The sequence below is a fragment of the Amblyomma americanum genome, chromosome 8, assembly GCF_052857255.1.
Source record: "Amblyomma americanum isolate KBUSLIRL-KWMA chromosome 8, ASM5285725v1, whole genome shotgun sequence".
Lineage (NCBI taxonomy): Eukaryota > Metazoa > Arthropoda > Arachnida > Ixodida > Ixodidae > Amblyomma > Amblyomma americanum.
This window is the reverse complement of record NC_135504.1, coordinates 40439506-40463047: the sequence shown is the minus strand read 5'-3', so window position 1 is coordinate 40463047 and position 23542 is coordinate 40439506. Positions and strand designations below refer to the sequence as shown.

General features: G+C 48.5%; 2 protein-coding genes across 2 annotated transcripts in view; one reads left to right on the top strand and one right to left on the bottom strand.

The window, feature by feature from the left end:
- Positions 1-1286: 1286 nt before the first annotated feature.
- LOC144101442 (uncharacterized) lies at positions 1287-7323 on the bottom strand. Its single transcript, XM_077634618.1, has 5 exons — positions 7240-7323; positions 4331-4587; positions 3679-3922; positions 2156-2344; positions 1287-1415 (listed from the first exon to the last, which is right to left on the bottom strand). The coding sequence occupies exons 2-5, from the start codon at positions 4552-4554 to the stop codon at positions 1338-1340; spliced, it is 735 nt and encodes a 244-aa protein (XP_077490744.1). The 5' UTR covers positions 4555-4587; positions 7240-7323; the 3' UTR covers positions 1287-1337.
- Positions 2249-23542, top strand: part of LOC144101441 (monocyte to macrophage differentiation factor 2) — a 56727-nt gene continuing 35433 nt past the window's right edge. The window contains exon 1 of the mRNA XM_077634617.1: positions 2249-2384. The gene's annotated coding sequence lies outside the window, so the exon portion shown is untranslated. The remainder of the gene's footprint in view (positions 2385-23542) is intronic.

The window sequence follows — 23542 nt, the reverse complement described above, 5'->3', positions numbered from 1 at the left end:
TAGACTTCTATAAGACAAAAGAATATCCTAAAGGCATGGCCAGTAGAGTCCAATAGAATGTCTATAGACTGTCTATAGGATTTGTATTGCCTATAGATTGCGCTCTAGGCTTGTCTATAGTGTGTCTGTAGACTTTATAGACAGAAGTCTATGAACAGCCTATAGACAGTCTAAAGAAATTTTTGTATGGGCGCGGCACAGCCCACTCTTCGTCGTCTTATACTAGGCAAACATCCGTGCTTTCGCGCTGGTTCGAATGCAGTAAACATTCTCTGCAGCTTTTTTACTTAGACCGTAGTGGTTTTAGCATGGTTCAGTACAAATTGCTGAAAACGTTCATTTGTCTTGGCGAATTTTAAAATACTTCACAAACCTCCAATTCGACGATGCGCCCCTATTTTGCTACTTGTTTGTTTCCGCCCACACTTAAATTTCAGTCCGTTTTGGAGGAAAAACACTAAGGCGCCCAAGTGCTGTGCGATGTCAGTGCACGTTAAATATCCCCAGGTGGTCGAAATTATGCCGGAGCCCTCCACTACGGACCCTCTTTCTTCCTTTCTTCTTTCACTACCTCCTTTATCCCTTCCCTTACGACGCGGTTCAGGTGTCCAATGATATATGAGACAGATACTGCGCCATTTCCTTTCCCCGAAAACCAATTATTATTATTATTAGTCCGTTTTGGGCAGGAAAGAAATATATCGTTTCAATAGCTAGCACGAGGAGAAGGAGGAGCAGGAGGAGGAGGAGGAGGAAACAGCGCTATTGACTTCAAGAACTGGTTCAGGTGGGGAGGGGTTGTGGTCAGGGGAAGCGGAATAGCTGTCGTAGTCCTGCGGAAAACCTGACTCCTCGCAGAACCCATATGTTGTCCAAAAGTGCAGCACATCGAAAGCAAATATTGCAATTCAGACTAGATGAAAAAAATGGCTGTGGTTTAGCTCTGGTTAAACCTGGAGTGACGCGATAGCGAGCTACAGCTGGCCGAGTGGAACTCGCTCAGTCGAATTGCGAAGTCAGTCTTTCGCCGCTCCGTTTCGCGGGGCGTTCCTTCTTCATATTCGTCTCCGGACGTGGATTCACTCTCTCTCCCTCTCTCCACCACCCCTCCACTCGGTTTCGCCGGCGCGCCGCGCCGCCGGCAGCTGCTCCGCACCACGTGACCAACCACGTGACCAGTCACGGCGCCCCACGGAGTTCAAGGGCGGCCACGCTGAAGGCTCGAAGAGCTGGCGTAGTGTAGCTCTCGCTACAAAAGCAATAAGATGCAGCTCAAAAAAGGGGGAGCAGACTGCTTTATCGCTCGAGCAGCAACAAGAAAGGAACCCGGGGATCCATTACGGGAAACAGCTGAGACGGAATGCTGTCTTGCAGGCGTTCGGTCTGGTAGGCAACCCGCGGAACTCTCGAGCGACCTGCGCCGTGAGAAATAAAGGGCATGTGAAACCCACTTAGGCTCGCATGCACCGAAAGAAAAACAAATTCACAGGGACCTCTAGTTCCATTATGTGTTGCCAACGTGACAGCATTAGCAGCTGTCGATGCCTTTATTAGAAGTGACGTCACTACAGGTCTGGTGGCATCACTTCCCTCCAACCACTGGGAATGCTCCGGCCTGGTGAGGTCCCTGCCCTTAAACTAATAAGAATGCTGCAGTATGGTGACATTATTTCACTCCGGACAATGAACGAGCCGTTATTCTCACATTTACACTTCCTGTGCGATAATTTATTTAGCATTTTTGTCCCTACTGTCCGTTATCTTTATTACTCACTGGTCAAGATATGTAACACGGTACACGGTATAATAATTAATAATAATAGTTGGTTTTTTGGGGAAAGGAAATGGCGCAGTATCTGTCTTATATATCGTTGGACACCTGAACCGCGCCGTAAGGGAAGGGATAAAGGAGGGAGTGAAAGAAGAAAGAGGTGCCGTAGTGGAGGGCTCCGGAATAATTTCGACCACCTGGGGATCTTTAACGTGCACTGACATCGCACAGCACACGGGCGCCTTAGCGTTTTTCCTCCACAAAAACGCAGCCGCCGCGGTCGGGTTCGAACCCGGGAACTCCGGATCAGTAGTCGAGCGCCCTAACCACTGAGCCACCGCGGCGGGTACACGGTATGCTGAAGGTGTCTACCCTAAGACGCACCTGTAGCAGGCGCCCCCTGTCGCCACAGGTTCGCAGGTTCTCGAGGAAGGCCGCATCCGCCTCCAGCCACTGGCGTTGTTTTCGTTGCAGCCTGTCCTCGAGTTCGGCGAGCTCGGCCTGATACGTCTGCAGCTTCTCTTCGAGCATGACAGTCTGGCTACGACGGTCGCGCAGCACGAACTCCCAGTCCTGCGACGGCCAGGCCGAAATCGTGAAGAAACAACTCCAGGTAATATGATGTATCACAATGTATGGTGTGATTAAAGGCACACCGGTGTCTTTTTTTTTTGCTTATAAAAGCTCCGTTTTCATAGAGGGTAGCCTGTCTGTCGTTATAACGTTGTAATAGTTTGCAAACGTTTTATAATATCTGAAGTGAAAATAAAGAAAAAGTGAATCTAACAATGTAGGTTAATTTGTACTCGGTGTCGACCTCTTTTAAACTCTGGTGGTATGGTTCATGAGTTATGGGAGTTAAACGTGTCAAAGCGACCCAGGCTATGAGGGACGCCATAGTGAAGGGCTCCGGAAATTTCGTTCTCCTGGGGTTCTTTAACGTGCGACGACATCGCACACTACACGGCCCTCTAGAATTTCGCCTCCGTCGAAATTCGACAGCCGCGGTCAGGATCCGCGTCTGTCTTGTGGTATTCTGACCGTAGTCAGTTAAGGGCCTATATACACTGACTTTGTATTTATCTGTCCCGATTTTTTTAAAATTCATCCGTGCAAAGAACTGGCCTAATCGAGAGCGAACATCGCTCAATAGGTAGCACATTATGGTCTACGTTCTTTGGGATGTAATTAAACATGGGTGCTTGCATGTATTCTCTAGAAACTGTTCTACACTTTTTCCAGACGCGATTTCTTGAAAAATTCCCCGACTCGTTGATATTCACAGCTGCGCAGTCAGCACATGGGACGGCGTTTGCGACGCATCGGAATTTTCATTCTTTAGTTGGTCTTTTACATGTAACGTCGGCGCAGGATATTCGTCCCCCACAATCTCGTGCAGTAGTTTCGAGAAACCGAACACTATACCTCCAAAAATACACCCCCTTTCTAGCACTCCCGTGTTATATTTTGAGAGAAAACACGTGCTCTTGGATGCAAGCTTGAGCTGAGGCTCCGAGCAGCAAAGATCACGCTGTTCGCAAATCGCCTCGTCTGTTCGCGGAAGACCTACCCTTATCTTTTCCAAGTGATACGCTTGCGTCCCACAACACAACACCGTCTGCCACAATCACTTCAGGAACCACAAGGCACAAACCGCGATCCGTCTGCGTCATGCCAGGCAGCGCCAAGTGTGGCGTCACCACGCGCCGAGATATCTTCAAAATGGTTTCGTGATCGAACTAAACTGTTGTCAGTCGTGCCGTTCACCACCAGCAATCATGACTTCGAGAAGAAATTTCGTTGAAACTTGTAAACGTCGAAAAAATTTCCGGGTGGCCCTTTAACAGGCGAAACATCAAAAGTTGAAATTACTGGCGGAGCGAGATACAAGTTCTGATTCGATATACCTTTGGCTGGCGCCGCCGGACAACGTGAGCGCCCATGAGCTCGGCCATGAGCTGAGCGTTGCGCCGGAAGCGGCGGGAGGCCACGGCGGACGCAGGATTGCGGTGGAGGTGCGAGTCGTCGTGCTCCTCAGCGTGTACCACTATGGCCGGCACGGGACTCGAGTTGCACGAATCCACCGTGGTTGTACACTGCCGGTCCAGGTGGGTGTTCAGGGCGAACCCCACGCTGCCATCGCCGCGAAGCCTGCAGAGTGGACCACGCATTCGTTATTAGGTAGTGAAAGGAGTAGTAACTGTCTCACTTTTCGATGGTAACCTCAGCCGCACAGTGATCGGGTGAAGCAGGGCGTCAAAGAAGATAGAAGTAAATAGGTGCCGTAGTGGAGAGCTCCGAATGATTCCGAACAGCTTCAGTTCTGTAACGTGCGCTGACATGGCATGCACGATCACGTCTTCTTCGTCTTGCTTCCCCCGAAACGTGGCAGCAGCGGACGGTATTCGATCCCGAGTACTCGAGTTAGGATACGAACACTCAAAATATTGAGCCATCGTGACCGGTTCTGCCAGGCATAGAAATAAACGGCAGAGTTGTTCTTCGGGAATACACGCAGCACCCGACAGAACGCATTGGAAGAATAAAATTCTACGTCACCAATCATCTGCCTGCGTGACCCGGGATGCGGGCGGCATGACGATAGGCCAGCAGGGGAACCGGCCGCGCTTGTCCTCCGGGGCGCCATCTTTGTGCGGATAGTCGACACCAGGTGTCCCCGCTGTCGCCGCAGTCGCGCGGCGTGTCCTGACGCTGTAACCAGATGGCGCGCCGTGGGCAAACGCCGGCGTGTTGAGGAAGCGATCGGCGTGACCTCGGGACATTTCAAAAGCCGGCTTGTCTTGAGGTTGCTGAGCCTGAAAAAAAAAAGACAACAAAGGTCAGTAAAATGGTGAACAGGCACGTGCAAAAAGACAAACAAACTTTCATAGCAACTTCGCGTGGGTGTTTAAATTGTAGAGAAAGTAGCGTGTTCGAATCACGTCCGGGTCAAACTTTTCTAGACGTAGCGGCCTTCGTGTTCACGTGATTACGTAAACACGAGAAAAAAGAAGTGAACGCAAAATCTTCGAAATTAACTGCATTGCACCTGAATTTCCAGAGTGCCCCGCGGCGAGCGGAGGACAGCGACAGACTGACTGCGAGAGCTGCGAGGCGTGGAAAAAAACTGAGTGTTCGGTCAAGGTCATAATTCTCCCTCACGGTTCTTCTGCGCACTCGGCGCGAACAGGAGAACACGGACGGCGGCGGCAGTGGCTCCGTTGCTCTGTCCCGTATGTGAACCAACGAAGCGTTCTAGTCAAGTTACCGCGCAACTCAGCACAGCGTCGAACAGAAAACATAGCGGCGTCAAAGCAGCTAGCAATAATCTTTTCCTTCCTTTTTATTATTATTTTGATAAAAACCACTTGGACCAAGCGATTGGTACAGCAACAGATACCCTCCCTTAAGCAAAGTGGAAGTTTGGGCTAGTTGGTAAGTCATGATTTGGAAAGGGGGTGGAGGGGGAGGAGACTAGCGCTAACTTGCAACTGAAAGAATTGGAAGCGATATGACGTGCTCGATGAATTGAAAATTGAAAATTGGTATTTGGGGAAAGGAAATGGCGCAGTATCTGTCTCACATATCGGCTGACACGTGAACCGCGCCGTGAGGGAAGGGATAAAGGAGGGAGTGAAAGAAGAAAGGAAGAGGTGCCGTAGTGGAGGGCTCCGGAATAATTTCGCCCACCTGTGGGTCTCTAACGTGCACTGACATCGCACAGCACAAGGGCGCCTTAGCGTTTCGCCCCCATCGAAACAAAGGCCGCCGCGGTCGATTCGAACCCGAATGCTCGATGGATCAAACGCGCGCACCCCAGCTATCCACTAATTTGAGGATGAAGCTAGATGTCAAGGCAAATTGAACATAGATCATTTGAGGGTTAAAATTGGATCAACTGAGCATGTAAAAAAAAATAAGGAAGCATATCCTCCATCTTCAAACACCAACACTGAAGAGGTCATCATTTAACAACACACAATTCTTTCTGTAGCGAAACAACCCAAGTGTCACTGACGCGCCTTTAGCTTTCCAGCTTATGAATCAATGACACCTCAAGAAGCTTCATTGACAGCTACCCTCAAGGGCGGTCAACAACTTCGGTTTTTCCGATGAGTGGATGAAAATTATTGACAACCTGAACAATGCTTAGCTTTTCAATGGCAGCTTTTCCGCCACAACAACTGCCAATCAATGACAACAAAGGTTGCGCGAAGCGAATGGTGCGTGAAGGGGCAGTATCGTTTATAGGGGTTTACAAAGGCGACTCAGGCTATGAGGGACGCCCTAGTGAAGGGCTCCGGAAATTTCCACCACCTGGGGTTCTTTAACGTGCACTGACATCTCACAGTACACGGGCCTCTAGAATTTCGCCTCCATCGAAATTCGACCGCTGCGGCCGGGATCGAACCCGCGTCTTTCGGGTCAGTAGCCAAGTGCCATAACCACTGAGCCACCGCAGCGGCTAAGGGGTGGTACTATACATGCTGTTGTTATTGCGACTAATGGAAGGATGCAAAGGAAAGTACTCAGGCCTGTCCACTGGCTCGGGCTGAGCCACAGTCACTGACTGCCACGTGGGGACAGAGTTGAAAGAGATGTGAGCGGAAAGAGACCAGGCGTTGCAACAACCGCGTCCGCTGAAGCGACCACGACGGCTTTAGCAATAGATAAACCCCCTGTGGCAAGGAACGCTCGCCACAATAGCTGGGAGCCTGTAGTTCCCAGCCCCGTACGGCCAGGAAGCCACCTACTCATGCCTCGGGTGGTACATGATCGTGAGCTTCCACCTCAAAGACGGCGAAGGTATAGCGAGAGGACCCGCCGTGGTGGCTCAGTGGTTGGGGCGCTCGGCTACTGATCCGGAGTTCCCGGGTTCGAACCCGACCGCGGCGGCTGCGTTTTTATGGAGGAAAAACGCTAAGGCTCCTGTGTGCTGTGCGATGTCAGTGCACGTTAAAAGATCCCAGGTGGTCGAAATTATTCCGTAGCCCTCCACTACGGCACCTCTTTCTTCCTTTCTTCTTTCATTCCTTCATTTATTCCTTTCCTTACGGCGTGGTTCAGGTGTCCGCCGATATGAGAGACTGCGCCATTTCCTTCCCCCCAAAACAATTTTCATTTTGATAAGCTAGAAAAGGCTAGGAAATTAAATACAAATAAATTAATCACGGACCCACTGCATCTGGACGTTCACGAGCTAAGACAAGACACAGACGTCTCCGTCATTAAGCCTTGTGTTCTTTTTTAGTGAATTTTTTTTCTGCGCAGAAAGGTCTGAGACGAGAGGACGGATGCGGTAACGTTCTTCGGAGCGAAACTCCAAAGCTGCATCAGTAAACTTTGCGGTCCGGTAACAGGCGCAGTCCAAATGCGTGTACCTTCAGAGTATTTATTACACGCTATCGAGTTGCCTTCAGTTCAAGATTAAAAGGAAGAGGGAGTGCGAATGCATCAGTAAGACTCACCTTGAGATATGGAAACTGGCTTGGAGACCGATGTCGACGACGCAGAGATTTGAAGCTGGTCTGTGGGAAAATTCCGCTGCAAGGTCGTGGCTAACGAAGGCACTGTTCTGCTGAACAGCCCTCCGTAGTCTCGTGGAACACGTGTGGAACGATATAGCACGAGTCTCGTGCTTAACAAGACGAGCGCCACGTGGGATTGTCGGCGTCATAGACACGTCTGGCCTTCTCGTACGGTACCCGCCGCGGTGATGGTGAAAATATAGCGACTAAATCTCCATTTATGCCGATCAGGGTTATCGCTGACCAACTTTTGTGAGTCTTGTGGCGAAATAGAGTCAATAGATCAATTTTTTCCTCTTTTGCCGGCGGCTCGCTTCTCTCCGTAGAACATACTTGGAGATCCCCCTCGCTCGACTGGGGCTCCCTCTATCTATTCCGATCCTACTCTTCTTTGGGCAAGCGCCAAGGGATATGCATTGAAACCTGTGTGCGATTTTATTCACGGGTATATAATTACATCAGGTCGATTCTTATGCTAAAATGTGAATTCTCGGCTTTTACATTTCCTTTTTTTCACCTTTTTCTCCAAATTTGCGTCTTCTTCACAAAATTACCAAATTACTCCATTCCTTACCCACGTGTGCGTTTGTATCAACAATGTACCCTGGCCAATCCCCCATCGTGGGTGCGTGCCATTCATCCAGAGGCCATCATCATCATCATCATAGAGTGTGAGGAAGAGGAGGCTGGTGTCCCTGTTCCGGGGCTTCCTTGTTTATGCCACTACACCTTAGCCAATCCACCCATGTGAGTATGTGCCATGTTTTAAGAGGTAGAAGAAGCAGAAGCAGACCACTGGCGTAGGCTGCTGCCCTTGCTCGTTCAGTCTCGTGCTTAGGTCGACGCCTGGACAGAGGTACAGACAAACGCGAGGTGTACCGCAAGGAGCTGTTCTTTCTCCTGTGCTCTTTAATATTCTGTTGAGCTCAATTCCTCTCCACCGCCATGTACGCACTTACGTCTATGCGGACGACAATGCGTTTTTTGCTGCTGCGCCGGATATACATTCCTGTATGGTCTGTTGCAGTCATATTTGGATACACTTGAGCACTGGTTGAGCGCATTACACCTGAAGTTAAATGTTGGCAAGTGCGCCACTCTTGCTTTCCCTCTATTCACTCCTGTAGTGGTCTCTCTCACTTGCCAGTTAAAAATAATACCGCAGGTTCAATCCCTAAGATACCTAGGGGTCATTTATGACAACAAACTCACCTGGCGACCTCACATTGACCATGTCGCGGCGAAAGGGGCTCGTGCCGTGGGCATGTTACGGAGATTATGTCATCACCGGTACGGCATGCGCAGAGATGCGCTATTAATGATCTACATAATGTATGTCAGGCCAATTTTAGAATTTGTATCAGTGTTGTTTTCAGGCTCGGCTACATATAAACTTCGCCCTCTCGTCCTTTTAGAGCGGTAAGCACTTCGCATGTGCCTCGGCCTTCCAAAATTTGTGGCTATCAATGTGCTGTACCTTGAAGCCCGCATTCCGTCTCTCTTATCACGACTTCAATTTTTAACTGTGCAAACTTACCTCAGGATCTATGAATCCCATTTCCACCGTTCCCAAAGAATTTTCTGTTCTCAGCCGACCTCCTTTTTTGGTGTCCCCTGGTCTCGTTTCAATTCCCCTCAGGTAGTGTTTGTGCAAAGATTACTTCAGCCTTTAGATGTAAACATTTATGATATCCTTCCTGCGCTTCGCAATGGGCCCGCTATCCACATTGTTTTCGACGACATATTCCCAAAAAATGCAAAACTTTTGCCACCGAGTATTCTAAATGGTCTTCTAGAAGATCATCTGAGGACCCTACCTACAGATATAGCAATAGCCACTGACGCATCGCAATGCAATGAAAAAGCAGGTGTGGGAATATTTTGCTCGCATTTAGACTGGTCCTTTTCTCTGCGCCTTCCAGATTTCACCCATATTTTTCAAGCAGAGTTTCTAGCAGTTGTACTTGCACTACGCAAGATAGACCCCTCTATTACAGCAGTTGCAGTAATTACTGATTCTTTATCTTTGTGTTCGTCCCTCGCTGCACATGTTGACGAACTTTCTTATCCCTACTTCCTCCGCATTTGAGCCTAGTTCATTTAGTATGGGTTCCCGGTCACAGCAGTGTGACAGTAAATGAATTTGCTGACAATCTCGCAAAGGCTTCCCTCAGCGGCCCCGTGTTGCCAATCATCCCGGCTACAGCCTATATTACAGCATCTAGATTTCGGCGACGTGCGTTTTTAAGCACGCAAGACACAACACTTTTAACATCGGCGGATCATGAGCACCTTAAATATTATTGGAACAGGAAAATTTGTTGCTCTCGGCAGCTTGAAGTATCACTGACGAGGCTGCGCTGCAGCATCCCCCCTCTAAATTTCTATTTACACAAGTCGGGTTTGGCGCTCTCTCCCCTTTGTGCATTTTGCCGTGAGCCTGAATCTATAGAACATTTTTGGCTGTATTGTCGCCGATTCAACTCTCTGAGAAAAAGGTTGCTGGAGGAGCCCTTGCAGCATCTTGGCCTTAGTTTGAGCAGCCCGCTCTTGCTATCATTTGGCGCCACCACATTTGGGTTCAGCCACAGATCTGTTTGCACCGCTGTTCTAAATTTCCTGATAGAATCTCACCTAATGCCTTGCTAAGTGTTCCAAAATTTTTCTTTTCTGTCAATTATTACAGATTGACTTAATCATTATTATTTAATCCCTCTCTTTATTATTATTCTTATAATTTTGAAATCAAAACACTCATCCCTTTTCTGTTCATGACGAAAAATTCACCGGTGTTATGCTCCCACGTGCTTTTCCTTTTTGTTAACTGCGTTCAGGTGAATAGCCATCCGATTCTTGGCCGATCCCTCAGTGTGGGTATGTGCCATCTTTTGATAGGCTAATAATAATAATAAAAAAAAAATAATAATAATAATAATAATAAACGAGCGCAGCGAAGACACCTCGGCTTCGGTATTCCTGGACAAGCGCCTGGAGATATCACTGTGAAAGTTCTCCCTTCTTCCTTCTTCGGTGAGGCCGTTCCACGTGCTGGGGTTTTGGCCAGGTGCTTTTTATATCTGTACCGATAGTTAGGGTCAATCTATCCTTAGGCCTAGTGCAATGTATTTAGCTTCCCTGGTGGGGTTCCGTCTCCCTGGTTCGCCAGCCTGCCGGCCTAAAGTTTGCCGTTACATTCTTTTGGTCGAGATGGCGTCAGTGACATCCCAGTGGCGCTTGTACCCGTTGGAGACGGGGCCCTAAAATTCAAAAATCCTAAAATGATCCAGAAGCAGCTGAAGGCTGTTACCAGCCACCACCTGGAAATTTTAGGCGGTAGGGGCATTTTGTGCCGATCCTCGGATGTGCAGTGCGTGTCGGAGTTGGTGCGCTGCACATCCTAAGCATGATTTCCAGTAAAGTATTTTTATTCCAGAGCAACTCGCATGTTCAAAAGGGATCATCCGCGGCGTGGACCCATCGGCCTTTCCTCAGGAACTACTTAACGACTTTCAGGACGCCGGTGTTGGCGTGTTATCTGTTTACCGCTGCACCAGAGATGCTAATGGCTCACGTGTGCCGACAGAGTCCGTGACTGCAACATTTGCAGGGTCATCATGCCCGTCTGAGCTTAAGGTTTGGCCCATAGTGTACCGAGTCGACCCGCTACATCCTCGTCCGTTGCAATGCAGGAATTGCTGGCGCTTCGGTCATAGCAGCAAAGCTTGCAAATCTGCGACGCGTTACCGACCATGCGGGGAAAATCATTCCGCAGACCTCTCCACATCTAAGGGTCCCATTTGCAGTCTCTGTGGCGGCATTCACCCGGCTGATGATGCTGGCTGTCCCAAACGTTCAGATGAGCAGAATGTTCTGGACATCATTCAGCAGAGAAGGTGCTTTAGAGCTGATGCTTATGCACAATTAGACCGGAAGAAGCAATCTTATGCGGGTCTTATAAGGTGATCTGGTTCTGAGGCAGAGGGGTTGCCTCTGTCTGTGGTGTCAGCTGTCGAGAAGGCGCTTGCAAGTGTTGTGGACTGTATGCTGACTACATTCAGTGAAGCTCTATTCCAGGTCATTTCAAGTCAGGTTGCTCATTCAACTGTTGGCCTTCCTGTTCTATCAACTAGTCCTTCCCATAGCCTCTCCGGTGTCTCTCCCCTGGCATACCAACCTTTCTTTCGTTTGCACTACGGACGTCGAGATGGGGAATCCTTCCCAGAAGCGTTGAGCTGCTGCCTCTCCATCGAAGTCTGCCCTCCCAAGCAACAAAACCAAGAAAGGTTCCTCCAGTATTCCACATAAAACTGATGTGTCAAAGGAGGCTGTCACAGCCTCTCTGATTTTACAGTAACAATAGCGGGGTTAAAAGTACTACAGTGGAACTGCCGTTTAGTCGTATCTTCTTTTCACAATTTACAGAACCTTGTCTCCCAATTTGACCCAAACATAATTTTACTTCAAGAAACTTGGCTTACTTCTATTAGGTCATTCTCTCTCAAAAATTTTCGGGTATTCCGAGCAGATCGCAATTGTGGCCGGGGTGGTGGCTTGTTAACATTAATTTCTTCTCAATTTTTTCATCGGGCGCATATGTCACACCAAATTCAAAGACCTGACGGCGAACTGTTGGCTGTTTATATCGCAATTCCACAGTATGCTCCCCTTGCCGTTGCTTAAGTTTACTTTCCTTCCGGTGTCCACAGCACAAATAATTTAAATGTTCTTTTGTGGTCTAACAATAGAATGGTGATTGCTGGTGACTTCAATTCCCATCACGAAATTTGGGGTTTTCATACTGGTGCATGTGGGCAGCTTCTTTGGTCATGGATGTCGGCAAGGAACGTGCGTTGCTGTAAAAGTCCAGGAGTTACTTTCTTGCGTTCCGACTCTCGGTCTGTCATTGACTTAACATTGGCTGTGAACGGGGTGCAGGTTTGTTCGTGGTCTACAGTGGAATGTGGTACTTCCAGTGACCATCTTCCGATATCTTTCACAATAGCAGCTTCTCCCCTAAGGGCGACTGCTCCTCCACAAAAATCCGTAAACCACACACTTTTCAAAAAACTTGTGCAATCTTCTTGATAACTTGGACCGCGCTAACCAAGTTCTCTGTACCGTGTTAGGGGCATCTGAGCGTTGTGTGTTCACGGAGACGTCTACGGTCAAAAACAAGCATCCCTCCCTGTGGTGGAATGATGACTGTGAGAGAGCATATCGACTTAAAAATGCTGCATGGAAAACCGCGGAAATGGAATACTGCAGCGGAATTGGAATACGCTATTGATGAGCTTCATTCGTTGCAGGTCCTTTCGAGCGCCCTATCCACTGAGCCACCGCGGCGGGCGCGAAACGCAAAAATTTTGAGGACGCTTCCGTTTTTAAGAGTGAGACGCGACAGCGAGTTGCAGGGTTGCCAAGGGGTGCACGGAACGCCATCGCCCGTTCGGCGCTACTCGTGGCCCGTTGGACAATTTAAGGTAAGGACGCCTGTCACACATATCTCGGTGGACACCCGAACCGGGCCTTAAAGGAAGGAAAAGGAAATGAAAAGTGGTTTTAAGGAAAGGAAATGACGCCTGTCTCACAATTCTCGCTGGACACCAGTATCGCGCCGTAAGGGAAGGAAAATATCTTCCCTTACGGCGTGGTTCAGGTTTCCACCGAGATGCGCCATTTTTCGCTCACGGCCAACGCCGCCGATGCCGACAACGGCAGTCCGCGCACTCGTGAGCGAACTTTGGTGAGCCTCTGTGCATTCCTCGAACACACGGGCTTGACGTCCCGTCTGTTCTCCGTCAGGTAGTTACACGCAGTGACCGAACGCTCCGCGAGTTCTACCTTGAACGATTAATAACTGGACGCCCCACTCCAGTTGTAACCATCACAGTGCTGTGCGTGTGTGTGATTTAATTCCTCTAAAATGAACTAATCACGCGCACTACCTGTACACATTTCTTATTCTGTAAATATTTTACGTATATTACCTCTCCCCCCCTATCCTCTCTTCCTGTCCCCTCACCTCTTTCATTTCATTTCTCCATTCTGCCTGCTATCCTTTATTTCCGCTGCCCCAGCTCGGGTGCTTCAGTATCGATGGCAGATGCCGGGGCTAGCAAAAATCTTTTCCTTCCTTTTTACTATTATTTTTAATAAAACCACTACCACCACCACCACACGAGCGTTAAAATGTGCCCGTGTGCTGCGCGATGTCGGAGCCCGTTAAAGATCCCCTGGCGGTCGAAATTATTCACGAGCCCTCCACCACAGTGCCTCTTTCTTTCTTCTTTATCTCTTCCCTCGGCGCGATTGAGGTGTCAGCTGAGGAGTGAGAGACTGCACCATTTCCTTTCCTGAAATGAAACAAAACTCGGGACGGTCCGCGCCGAGAGTAAGGCATTTGCTGCACTTTCCCTTTCGTCATACGAAATTTCCAAAGGGGATGAGGTTATTATCATCTGATCACGCCAGTTTCGATCGCAAAGTTTGGGAGAGCCATAAGTTAGGCGCTCTATGTGGACGTTGAAAGAGGTCAACTCAAGAACGAACTGGTAGGTACTGCTCAAAGGTGGCCATCCAGCCAATGGCGTCGATCGATTTTCGTGACGCCGCGGTTAACCCCATTAAGCAGTGGCTATCACTCTTTCCTGGGCCTCTGCGATTTCAAGCTAGCAGGTCAAATGGGATCTGTCAAGGGGAGAATGGCTTATGGTGGTTTAACGTCCCAAAACAACTCACGCTATGAGGGACGCCGCAGTGAAGGGCTCCGGAAATTTCGACCACCTGGGGTTCTTTAACGTGCACTGACACCGCACAGTGCACGGGCCTGTATTTCACCTCCGTCGATATTGGACCGCCGCGGCCACAATCTGAAAGGGGAAGAATGGGTGGACGCCATTGGCTGAATGGGTTAAAATCGGTAGGAAGTTAACTATCAGAATTTAGTTAATCACTTTGCTAGCTAACATGATTTGCCTGTTTTCTGAAGTCGACCAGCGCTGATTTTACCGTGCCTCCAAAAAATTTGTGGTGGGCTTCCCTGAACCGCCTGGTATAAAATCGAAACAATTAGTAGCTCCGCTTGAAAATCCCGTTAAGAGCGTAACAGTCTAGTGAGACAATTACTGCGCATGTTTTATCCTCAAACAACCTTCTATTTATTGTGCCGGGCGACAGGCCCGATCACATTCCTTTCATTATCTTTATCCTGTCACAGCGGCAGCCTTTCTCATTGCAGTGGATTCCCTGACACCACCCCGTTCCTCTGGCACTTGGCAACCCTTCTCACCTCCTGCAGCATCTCCCACCTCTGTCGTACCTATTCCTCCCTTGACGACTGGCTGACAGATTCGTCGGCGCCGGCTGCTAACTTCCGAACTTCTTAATACGCCACTAGAGTTGAGCATTTCGGATAACGTGCTCTCACCTTGAAATCCCCACCTCCCTGGCCTATTGCGTTGTGACTAATAAAGTGTTTTCAGTGGAGTTTATTGCCTCACGGTATGAAAAGCAAATAATTATGAACGATACAACAAGAGGTGGTTATGTACATCAAAATATGTCAGCTGATCGAATTGACTGAAGCAATGACCGATGATGCGGTCGCTGCGTCCAAGCATCGTACAGGATGCAGAACAGTCCGCCGAAAGACTCTCTGCGCTCAGGTGTCGCACTCGCGCTTATTTCAAAGTTGCGTACACCCACAGGAGATGGTGAATGTCGGCTTGGATTTCCTGGGATATAGGCATGCTGCACATTCTGCAGCTGGAGAAAAAGTCTAGGGAGTGAAGCCAGTTACGAGTGACGACCGGAGTGGGGGCATCCCCGACCCCCGGATCCTTCGAAGCGCAACCTAACCCGCCGCGGTGGCTCAGTGGTTAGGGCGCTCGGCTACTGATCCGGAGTTCCGGGTTTCGAACCCGACCGCGGCGGCTGCGTTTTTATGGAGGCAAAACGCTAGGACGCCCGTATGCTGTGCGATGTCAGTGCACGTTAAAGATCCCCAGGTGGTCAAAATTATTGCGGAGCTTTCCACTACGACACCTCTAATTCTTCCTTTCTTCTTTCACTCATTCCTTTATCCCTTCCCTTACGGCGCGGTTCAGGTGTCCGCCGAGATATGTGAGACAGTTACTGCGCCATTTCCTTTCCCCAAAAACCAATTATTATTTGAAGCGCAACCTCTTCAGTAAGAGTTTGACCGCGGGGGAGAGCTACCGCACATGGAGGAACTAGAGCATGTATTCGGCGCCGGAAGTGTTTGTTCCTCGAAGGAGGGCGGCGACATCCAGTCAGAACAGTAGAGCCGGTAAAGAGGTGGGGGTTTCCAGACATGTCGCAGAAGCTGCTTTGCTTTGCGAACTCTGGAGGTCACGTGGGACGCGTTCTGTACGTTTCAGCTGAGGGATGAGAACTGCTAGAAGATGAATATTCCGGCACATCACGGGGCTGCGGATAACGCGAGATGTATCGGCTGAAGAGCGTCGGTAAGGATGACAATGCGGGCCATTGAAGGCATGGTAAGGCGGCCATCGATGTAAGTGTGCCCTGTACAGCCACCACGTCTGCACAAATGGAATGGAAGAAGGAGGTTCCTCGAGTCTAAACTTAGACGTCTTATCAAGGACGTGCTGGGAACGGTGGCGAACTATAGTAAACTTTTCAACTACCATTACACTAACTTATGCTCCCTGTACCGCTGAGCAAGAAGGCAAAGACGATGGAAATCGAAGGTAAATGATAGTCGCATTATCAGGAAAGCATAAAGTTTGAGATCACCTCCACAATTACATAACAGATACCGGCTGATTTCCTTGCTAATTGTATCCAAAATTACCGCATTTAAAAGATCTTTGAGGAATTTTCAGGTATTCAATTCTCTGGTATTCTCTCCCGTTATTTAGTTTTTTCTTTACACTTTAATTTTTCTGCTATTTCGCCCAAGGCACGACCATTACCTCGGCACCAGTCCACCTTCTTCAGGCTCTCCTCACTGAACTCTGGCCAATCTCCCGCCGCGGGTATGTGCCATGTCCCTAAGGCCACAACAACAACAATCAGGGACATGAACGATAAGGTCAAGGAGTCACGCCTGTGAAAGTAAGATTATCTTTTTGGTCTGCGTTTACTATTGGCCGGTTTCAGCGCTTCTCATTCGATCACCAAGGCACGTAAATGGGCTAGTGGATTCATATTCCAACATGGTTATCGCAGAGAGAACGGGTTAGCGCAAAGAAAATAACCATTGTCGTGTTAAATAGCTACAGATGCAAAATTTGAAACGTAAACTAAACATGTGATTTGTTTCATAAGCGCAAGGAAATGTCTTCAAGTAAGTTTGAGTCGCAGACATCGAGTAGAACATAATTTCGTATGATTTTGAATGTTGTTCGAGGAACCGCTCGACATTTGCACCGACATCGGATGACGTCAATGTGTACTTTTCTCGAATATTGTAACCTCATTAAACCCAGTGGTTGCTCATAGGAACAGCCAGTGTTTGCAGGCGACGCCGTCACCAAATTGTGAGAGCCCAGGTTGGCTGGTCGACCATATGAACTCAAGGTTCACTTCAGCGCTGGCGTCTACCAAGACTGAAACTCCATGGCTGTACAAAACCATTTCTAATCAATTATTAACACTGCGCACTGTCGTTTTTAGCTCGTTTTCATGATTACTTCTAAGGCAAAAAAAAAAAAACGGGCACCCTCAAAATTTTGCTTCTGTACCCTCTGTTATACATAGTTGTTTAACAGGTCCAGAACCCGGTTCGTGAAATGAAAATGCATTTAATGACAGTCTTTCAGAAACAATTTACAAAAAACGCATGGTCCCGCACGAACTAACACGAGTGTCTGTCGCGCGCACACGCACACACACGCGCACACACACACACACGCACGCGCGCACGCACACACACACACACACACACACACGCACGCACACACATACACACACACATACACACGAATCACGCTAAAATTAAAATTAAATTCGTTTTTGGGGAAAGAAAATGGCGCTGTATCTGTCTCACATATCGGCGGAAACCTGAACCGCGTCAAAGGGAAGGGATAAAGGAGGGTTTGAGAGAAGAGAAGAAAGAGGTGCCGTAATGGAGGGCTCCGGAGTAATATCGACCACCTGGGGATTTTTAGCGTGCACTGACAACGCACAGCTTACGGGCGCTTAGCGTTTCGCCTCCATCGGAACGCGGTCGCCGCGGTCGGGTTCGAACCCGGGGGTACTCAGGATCAGTAGCCGGGCGCTCTAACCACTAAGCCACCTCTCCTGCGCAGTTTTGCACTCACTCGCAAGCCTGAGACCTCCACTACGGCACCTCTCTCTTCCTTTCTTCTTTCACTCCCTACTTTATCCATCCCTTACGGTGCGGTTCATGTGTCCAACGATATATGAAACAGATACTGCGCCAATTCCTTTCCACAAAAACCAATTATTATTATTATTATTATTATTATTATTATTATTATTATTATTATTATTATTATTATTATTTATCACAAGCCGTGCACAGACCTTCTGACATAAGTGTCCATCACAGGAGGGGGCGCAAGCGAGCGGCTGGGTAAAAAGGAAGAAGGCCCACATACTTTAAGCCTTTCTTTCCCCTGTCCCACTCTCCTTGCGTTAACCTCGTTGAAGTCTCATTTAGAGTTCAAACGATTCCTACCGCTGAAATTCCCCGGCGTCCCCGTATCTACGGCCACTTGCGTCGCCGGCACTGCTGAGGAAGAAAGGTTGAGGAAGAAGAGGAGGCCAGGTGCACGCCGCGTGTGGGGGTGTCGCCGAGGGGCTACCGGCCCTTCGGGCTGCCCAGCGCTAGGGGACAACGGACGGCCCGGCGTCTACTCACCCGCACCGCTTACCCTCGCCAAATCCCGCCGTCTGACGTCGCCTTTGTGCCACGACGACAGGGCCAGCGACGCCCCCCTCCTCGATCGGTGCGCATCTAACCAAGAAACAGTGCGGTGGACATCTGAGCACAAAATTGTGAGTCACACCTACAGTTCGGCCAAACGGCTCACCAGTGGTACTTGATAAGAATAGCTACCCCAGACCTGGATAACTTTTTTTTCAACTGCGTGTCTTCTGAAAGAGCTGTACAGTAACTTTGCTTTCTAACCGTATGGCGGATGCTGAAGAATAATTACTCCCAAATGGGAATAGCTCTACGAGATAGCTGTCTCAGGGTTAAATGATGTACGTTAAATGGTTCAATGGCCCTCATCACGCTGTCCAAGGACAGCGTTGCCAACGTTGACCCGAGCCACATGACACATCAGGAGACACCTCACTATAGAATTTGTTATCTATGGTCCCGTATAGCTTTCGCCTTGATCTTAGAACAAGTGCACGCGTGAAGGCGAGGGGTGGATTGCGTCTGTCACTTCTTCGAGAAATTTTTCTTTCTTTTCCTCTATAGGCTGCAGGGTTGGGAAGATTGGAGTTTCGTGCACGCAGCAGAACTTCGGCGATTTAGGTGATACTTTTTCCTTTCACCAACATGCCAGGTTGCGGGACCGTAGAGAAGGACATCGAAAAAAAAAGGGGTGCCAGGGCTCTGAACACACGACGGTAACTCTTCTAGGCCACGTTGCCAAGCGTGGCGATTTGTTCCTATTACATACAGCGATTTCGGTCCCCTTCATGTAGCGGACCAAATTTGCATGGGCAGGGCATGCATTGCGGAGGAAAGGTAACCAACGGCTGCTTAAAATGGCCGTTGTGTCTGTAATCGGAAGAGTATCTAGCAACATGTAGACGTTTTCATCATCAGTGGAGCGAAGGATGAATGTGAGCACGAGTAGGCGTGTTGGTTGAGCGGAACAATACACGCGACCTAGATGTCTTTCTGCAACTCTCAACACTTAGTCAACAATGCCAGAGTGGATTGCAATATAAGGGAAGCTTATCAAGGGGGCGGCAGAAAGCTGGTTTGGCAAGCGAGAATATACCCGCCGCGGTGGCTCAGTGGTTAGGGCGGTCGACTACTGATCCGGAGTTCCCGGGTTCGAACCCGACCGCGGCGGCTGCGTTTTTATGGAGGAAAAACGCTAAGGCGCCCGTGTGCTGTGTGATGTCAGTGCACGTTAAAGATCCCCAGGTGGTCGAAATTATTCCGGAGCCCTCCACTACGGTACCTCTTCTTCCTTTCTTCTTTCACTCCCTCCTTTATCCCTTCCCTTACGGTGCTGCTCAGGTGTCCAACGATATATGAGACAGATACTGCGCCATTTCATTTCCCCCAAAACCAATTATTATTAATATTAGCGAGAATAGGAAGTTTCCGAGGATGAGTTGGTCGTAGCTGGCACTGGACAAGGTTAATTGGGGAGATATCGGAGATGTCTTAGTTATGCAGGGGATATAACTCGGCTGATTGTGATGATGCAGCGACTTTTTTTTTACTTTGTCGGCACTTCACATAGGCGCGTATGCAGGCGCTTTCCGTTCGTTATGCTTTTAAGCACCGGGCTTCTTTGTTTTGTTTTCATGCTTCATTCTTTTGCGCAGTGTCAAGGAAGTGGTAGGAACATTTTGAGCCATCGGAAGCCTCTGCGCCGTATTCCGGCGCAAGAAAGGCTTAGATTTTTCTGCTACGCATTTTTATTGTTTCCTCATTTGCGATTGATCGCTGTGCTCCCGTGTACGATTTACTGAACTGTTTCATACGTTTAAGCACGGTCTAGTAGACGTCTAGAAAAGGTCGAGTAGTCTGTGAATTATACACATCAATAATTCGCGGTCCACTGCAGACACCATACATGAAACGTGTTCTTGGGTCGGGAAGACCGCGGCGGCTGCGTTTTTATGGAGGAATAACGCTTAGGCGCCCGTGTGCTGTGCGATGTCAGTGCACGTTAAAGATCCCCAGGCGGTCGAAATTATTCCGGAGCCCTCCACTACGGCACCTCATTCTTCCTTTCTTCTTTCACTCCCTCCCTTATCCCTTCCATTACGTCGCGGTTCAGGTGTCCAACGATATATGAGACAGATACTGCGCCATTTCCTTTCCCCAAAAACCAATTATTATTATTATTATTATTATTTTTATTATTATCAGGAAGACAGACAAACAGAAAAAAAACAGAAAGCCAGCTTCGCACATTCTCTCAGTTTTATTATAAGCCAAACATCCGGTCAGACATGCCAAAAACAAAAAAACTCCAGCCACCGCCTATTTTCGTGGTCAAGGTGATTAACTGATAACCGTCAATGAGTACCAGCTACCTGTCCATTGAAAGCGACCAGTGTCGCTAGAGACGGCGTGATCTACGGCGCTGGCCATATCTCTCCAGAGTAGGTCGCCGCACGAGCTCTCTTTAATGCACTCACGCAAGTGCTTTTTTCTTTGATGGGCAGGCTTGATTTCCTGCGGGTCCTTTATTTTCCTTCTTCTACAAACATGTCAATATCTATAGTAGGAAGCTATCTAAACGGAAGTAGACTGCGACACAGTAGGAGCATGAGGAGTCTAAAGCAAGGACTGATTTCTCGATTAAAAACGCGATCAGCCATCGTCACTGCACCCGCCGCGGTGGCTCAGTGGTTAGGGCGCCCGGCTACTGATCCGGAGTTCCTGGGTTCGAAACCGACCGCGGCGGCTGCGTTTCTATGGAGGAAAAACGCTAAGGCGCCCGTGTGCTGTGCGATGTCAGTGCACATTAAAGATCCCAGGTGGTCGAAATTATCCCGGAGCCCTCCACTACGGCACCTCTTTCTTCCTTTCTTCTTTCACTCCCTCCTTTATGCCTTCCCTTACGGTGCGGTTCAGGTGGCCAACGATATATGAGACAGATACTGCGCCATTTCCTTTCCCCAAAAACCAATTATTATTATTATTCACCGTCACTTCCCCTCCCTTCCGAACTCTTAGTGAGGAATGTTTCGAGAAAATGGGATGTCCTCCTGAGTTTTCTTTTTCTAGAAAGAAAGCCCAAGAAATGCGTTATGCAAAGAGGGCCACCCCCCCCCCCCTCCCCCTTTTGCAGTCCGCTATAAGAGTCGTTTGTGAACCCGCCCCAGGACTGGAGAGTATGCACTGAGTACAATAATTTCCGATACAGAGTACGCACCCGTTGTATTAATTGTCTGCGAGGGTCAGTTTTTGCTCAAAGCAAAAATTTTAGAGAGAGAGCTCTACTTCACGACCAAAACTGCAAATGCCGGGCCATCGCTGAAGCGTTGAGCTTGACTTTGAATGAATGAATAAATAAGTATTGCCGCGAAGGGGATTCGAACCCCCTGCGGCGCGAACAGATCAAATCAGCTTAAACTCGATCAGAGCTAAACCTGAGTCTAATATCGTCGCCAGACGTACCGGCGACCCAGCAACGCAAAACCGTGAGCCAGCCAGGCTAAATAAATGCTTTCGCACGCTTGCTCGGTTCAACTACGCTGAAACCCTACCATTTGTTTTACTAGATTTTCTGCATACTGTACGTAGAACTGCTATGGGTAACTGCTCTGGGCGTTTCATGCTGCAGTGAGTGATGCATTGTGCCCGCAAAGCCCAAAATTGAACTTCTGAGCACAAGTTGTAGAAGTATGTGTTGTCCTAAACCTCTATTCAACAACGTCGGTAAGTAGAGTCATTCGTATTCGACACTTATCGTTTCGCAGATGACTTAATGTTTTATTTTGACAACCTTTGCTGTTTTTCGAGCCTTTTGCATTGTTCAGCATCGAAAAACATGCGCCCTCGCTCTAACGTTCCCTCAGTAGGGACGCGGCGAGTCCACTTAGGGACATATAGGGACATTTTGACCTTTGCCTAGGTATGTTCATGAGGAATCGTCTGCGACATTACCTTAGGGAATATTTGCTGCGTTAGTATCTGCCAAATTACCAAAAGAGGCGGTCACACTTTGCAGCTGTGGCGCGCGCCTGGCGCTGCCGACGTCAGAGCCATTTACTTATTTACTATAGTGGAGCTCACTTCGAATTTTGGCTGCCTACTGCAGCCAACTTTTCGAAGATAGGGAACATGTATGTCAGGAATTTTTTAAAACATTTTTTATTTTGTACTGCTCAAAGGTCTGCTAGTATACTGACTATAAAACATATATTGGTACGGACAGTATAAACATGCATACGCTAATAGAAGTGATCGAATGAATTAAAAACTTTGCGCACAGTCATGTTTCAATTCTGCTAATCATGCCCATGAACAGGGGCCAGTCAATCAATGACCGCTGTCGGGGCATAATTGGTTTAGGTTGCTTAAACGAAAGCCTTTAAGACTATATGAAGCAAACTATCTCAACCACAATATGGTTTACACCAATAACAATCCATAATAGAAGAGTTTTCCAGAAGTTTGATCTGAGTGCAGTCATTTAGAGACTGGGGGGGGGGGGGGGGGGGGTATAGAGAAATTTTGCTCCCCCCCCTGTTCCAGAGTCCCTAATGTATGTACTATGCACCAACCTAACACCCCACCTTTTTCCTGCCTTGTTCCGGCATATAGTTCCTCAAGGATGCCTAGAGGGAAATCAGATGCGCAGCAATGCCGGGAAGATGAGGTTTCGTATTTGGCTCGGCTGTATGTTGGGTATGAAACGCTGATTTAGCCATAACAACTCGAATATACTAGAGACAAGCTCGAGGAAATGCTGTGAAAGTTCCCGTTCCAACCAAACATTTGTGCTAAATTTATTGAAGTGAAAAGCACAGTGTTAAAATTTTTAATTTCGTATGCACGCACAGCAGAACAGAGCGGCGCCGAGCAGCGCAGCTGTCGATACAGGGGCAGAATCCATGTTTTCGGGCCAATACCAGCCAAGCCAAGAAAGAAACCTCGTATTACCGTCATTCCGGCGGTATATGAAGTGCTATAATTAAGAAACTTTCATGCACGGTAGCGCTAACTTACCCACTAGATAATATTGAGAAACGCTATGCCATTCAGGCTTGAAATCGACTATAGACGGTGTCCTTCGCAGTTCAATTAGCTATCCGAAACTGCACTATGACGCGACAATTTGAGACATCTATCAAAGTTTGAACGAACTTAGCTCTACTCGTGTTTGAGGTTATTCGCGGGGAGCTTCTGATATTGGTGCGCGATTAACAGACCGCGATAAAAGCGTAGCGAAGGTCAGCGCACCTACCGAATTATTCAACAAATCAAAACTCTTTTCCAAGAACACCTGATTCGCCTTCCCTTTTCGATTGCTGTCTGCTCACGGCAGTGGAGTCAAGAAATCCAGCCGTGCTTCCCTCC

What these genes read in the sequence shown, in the direction of transcription:
- LOC144101442 (XM_077634618.1), bottom strand. Translation starts at nt 4,554, where the DNA reads ATGTCCCGAGGTCACGCCGATCGCTTCCTCAACACGCCGGCGTTTGCC. An exon ending in GTCACGCAGGCAGATGATTG is followed by an intron (nt 3,923 to 4,330) that starts GTGACGTAGAAT and finishes TCCACTCTGCAG; the next exon opens with GCTTCGCGGCGATGGCAGCG. An exon ending in TCCGGCGGCGCCAGCCAAAG is followed by an intron (nt 2,345 to 3,678) that starts GTATATCGAATC and finishes TGGCCGTCGCAG; the next exon opens with GACTGGGAGTTCGTGCTGCG.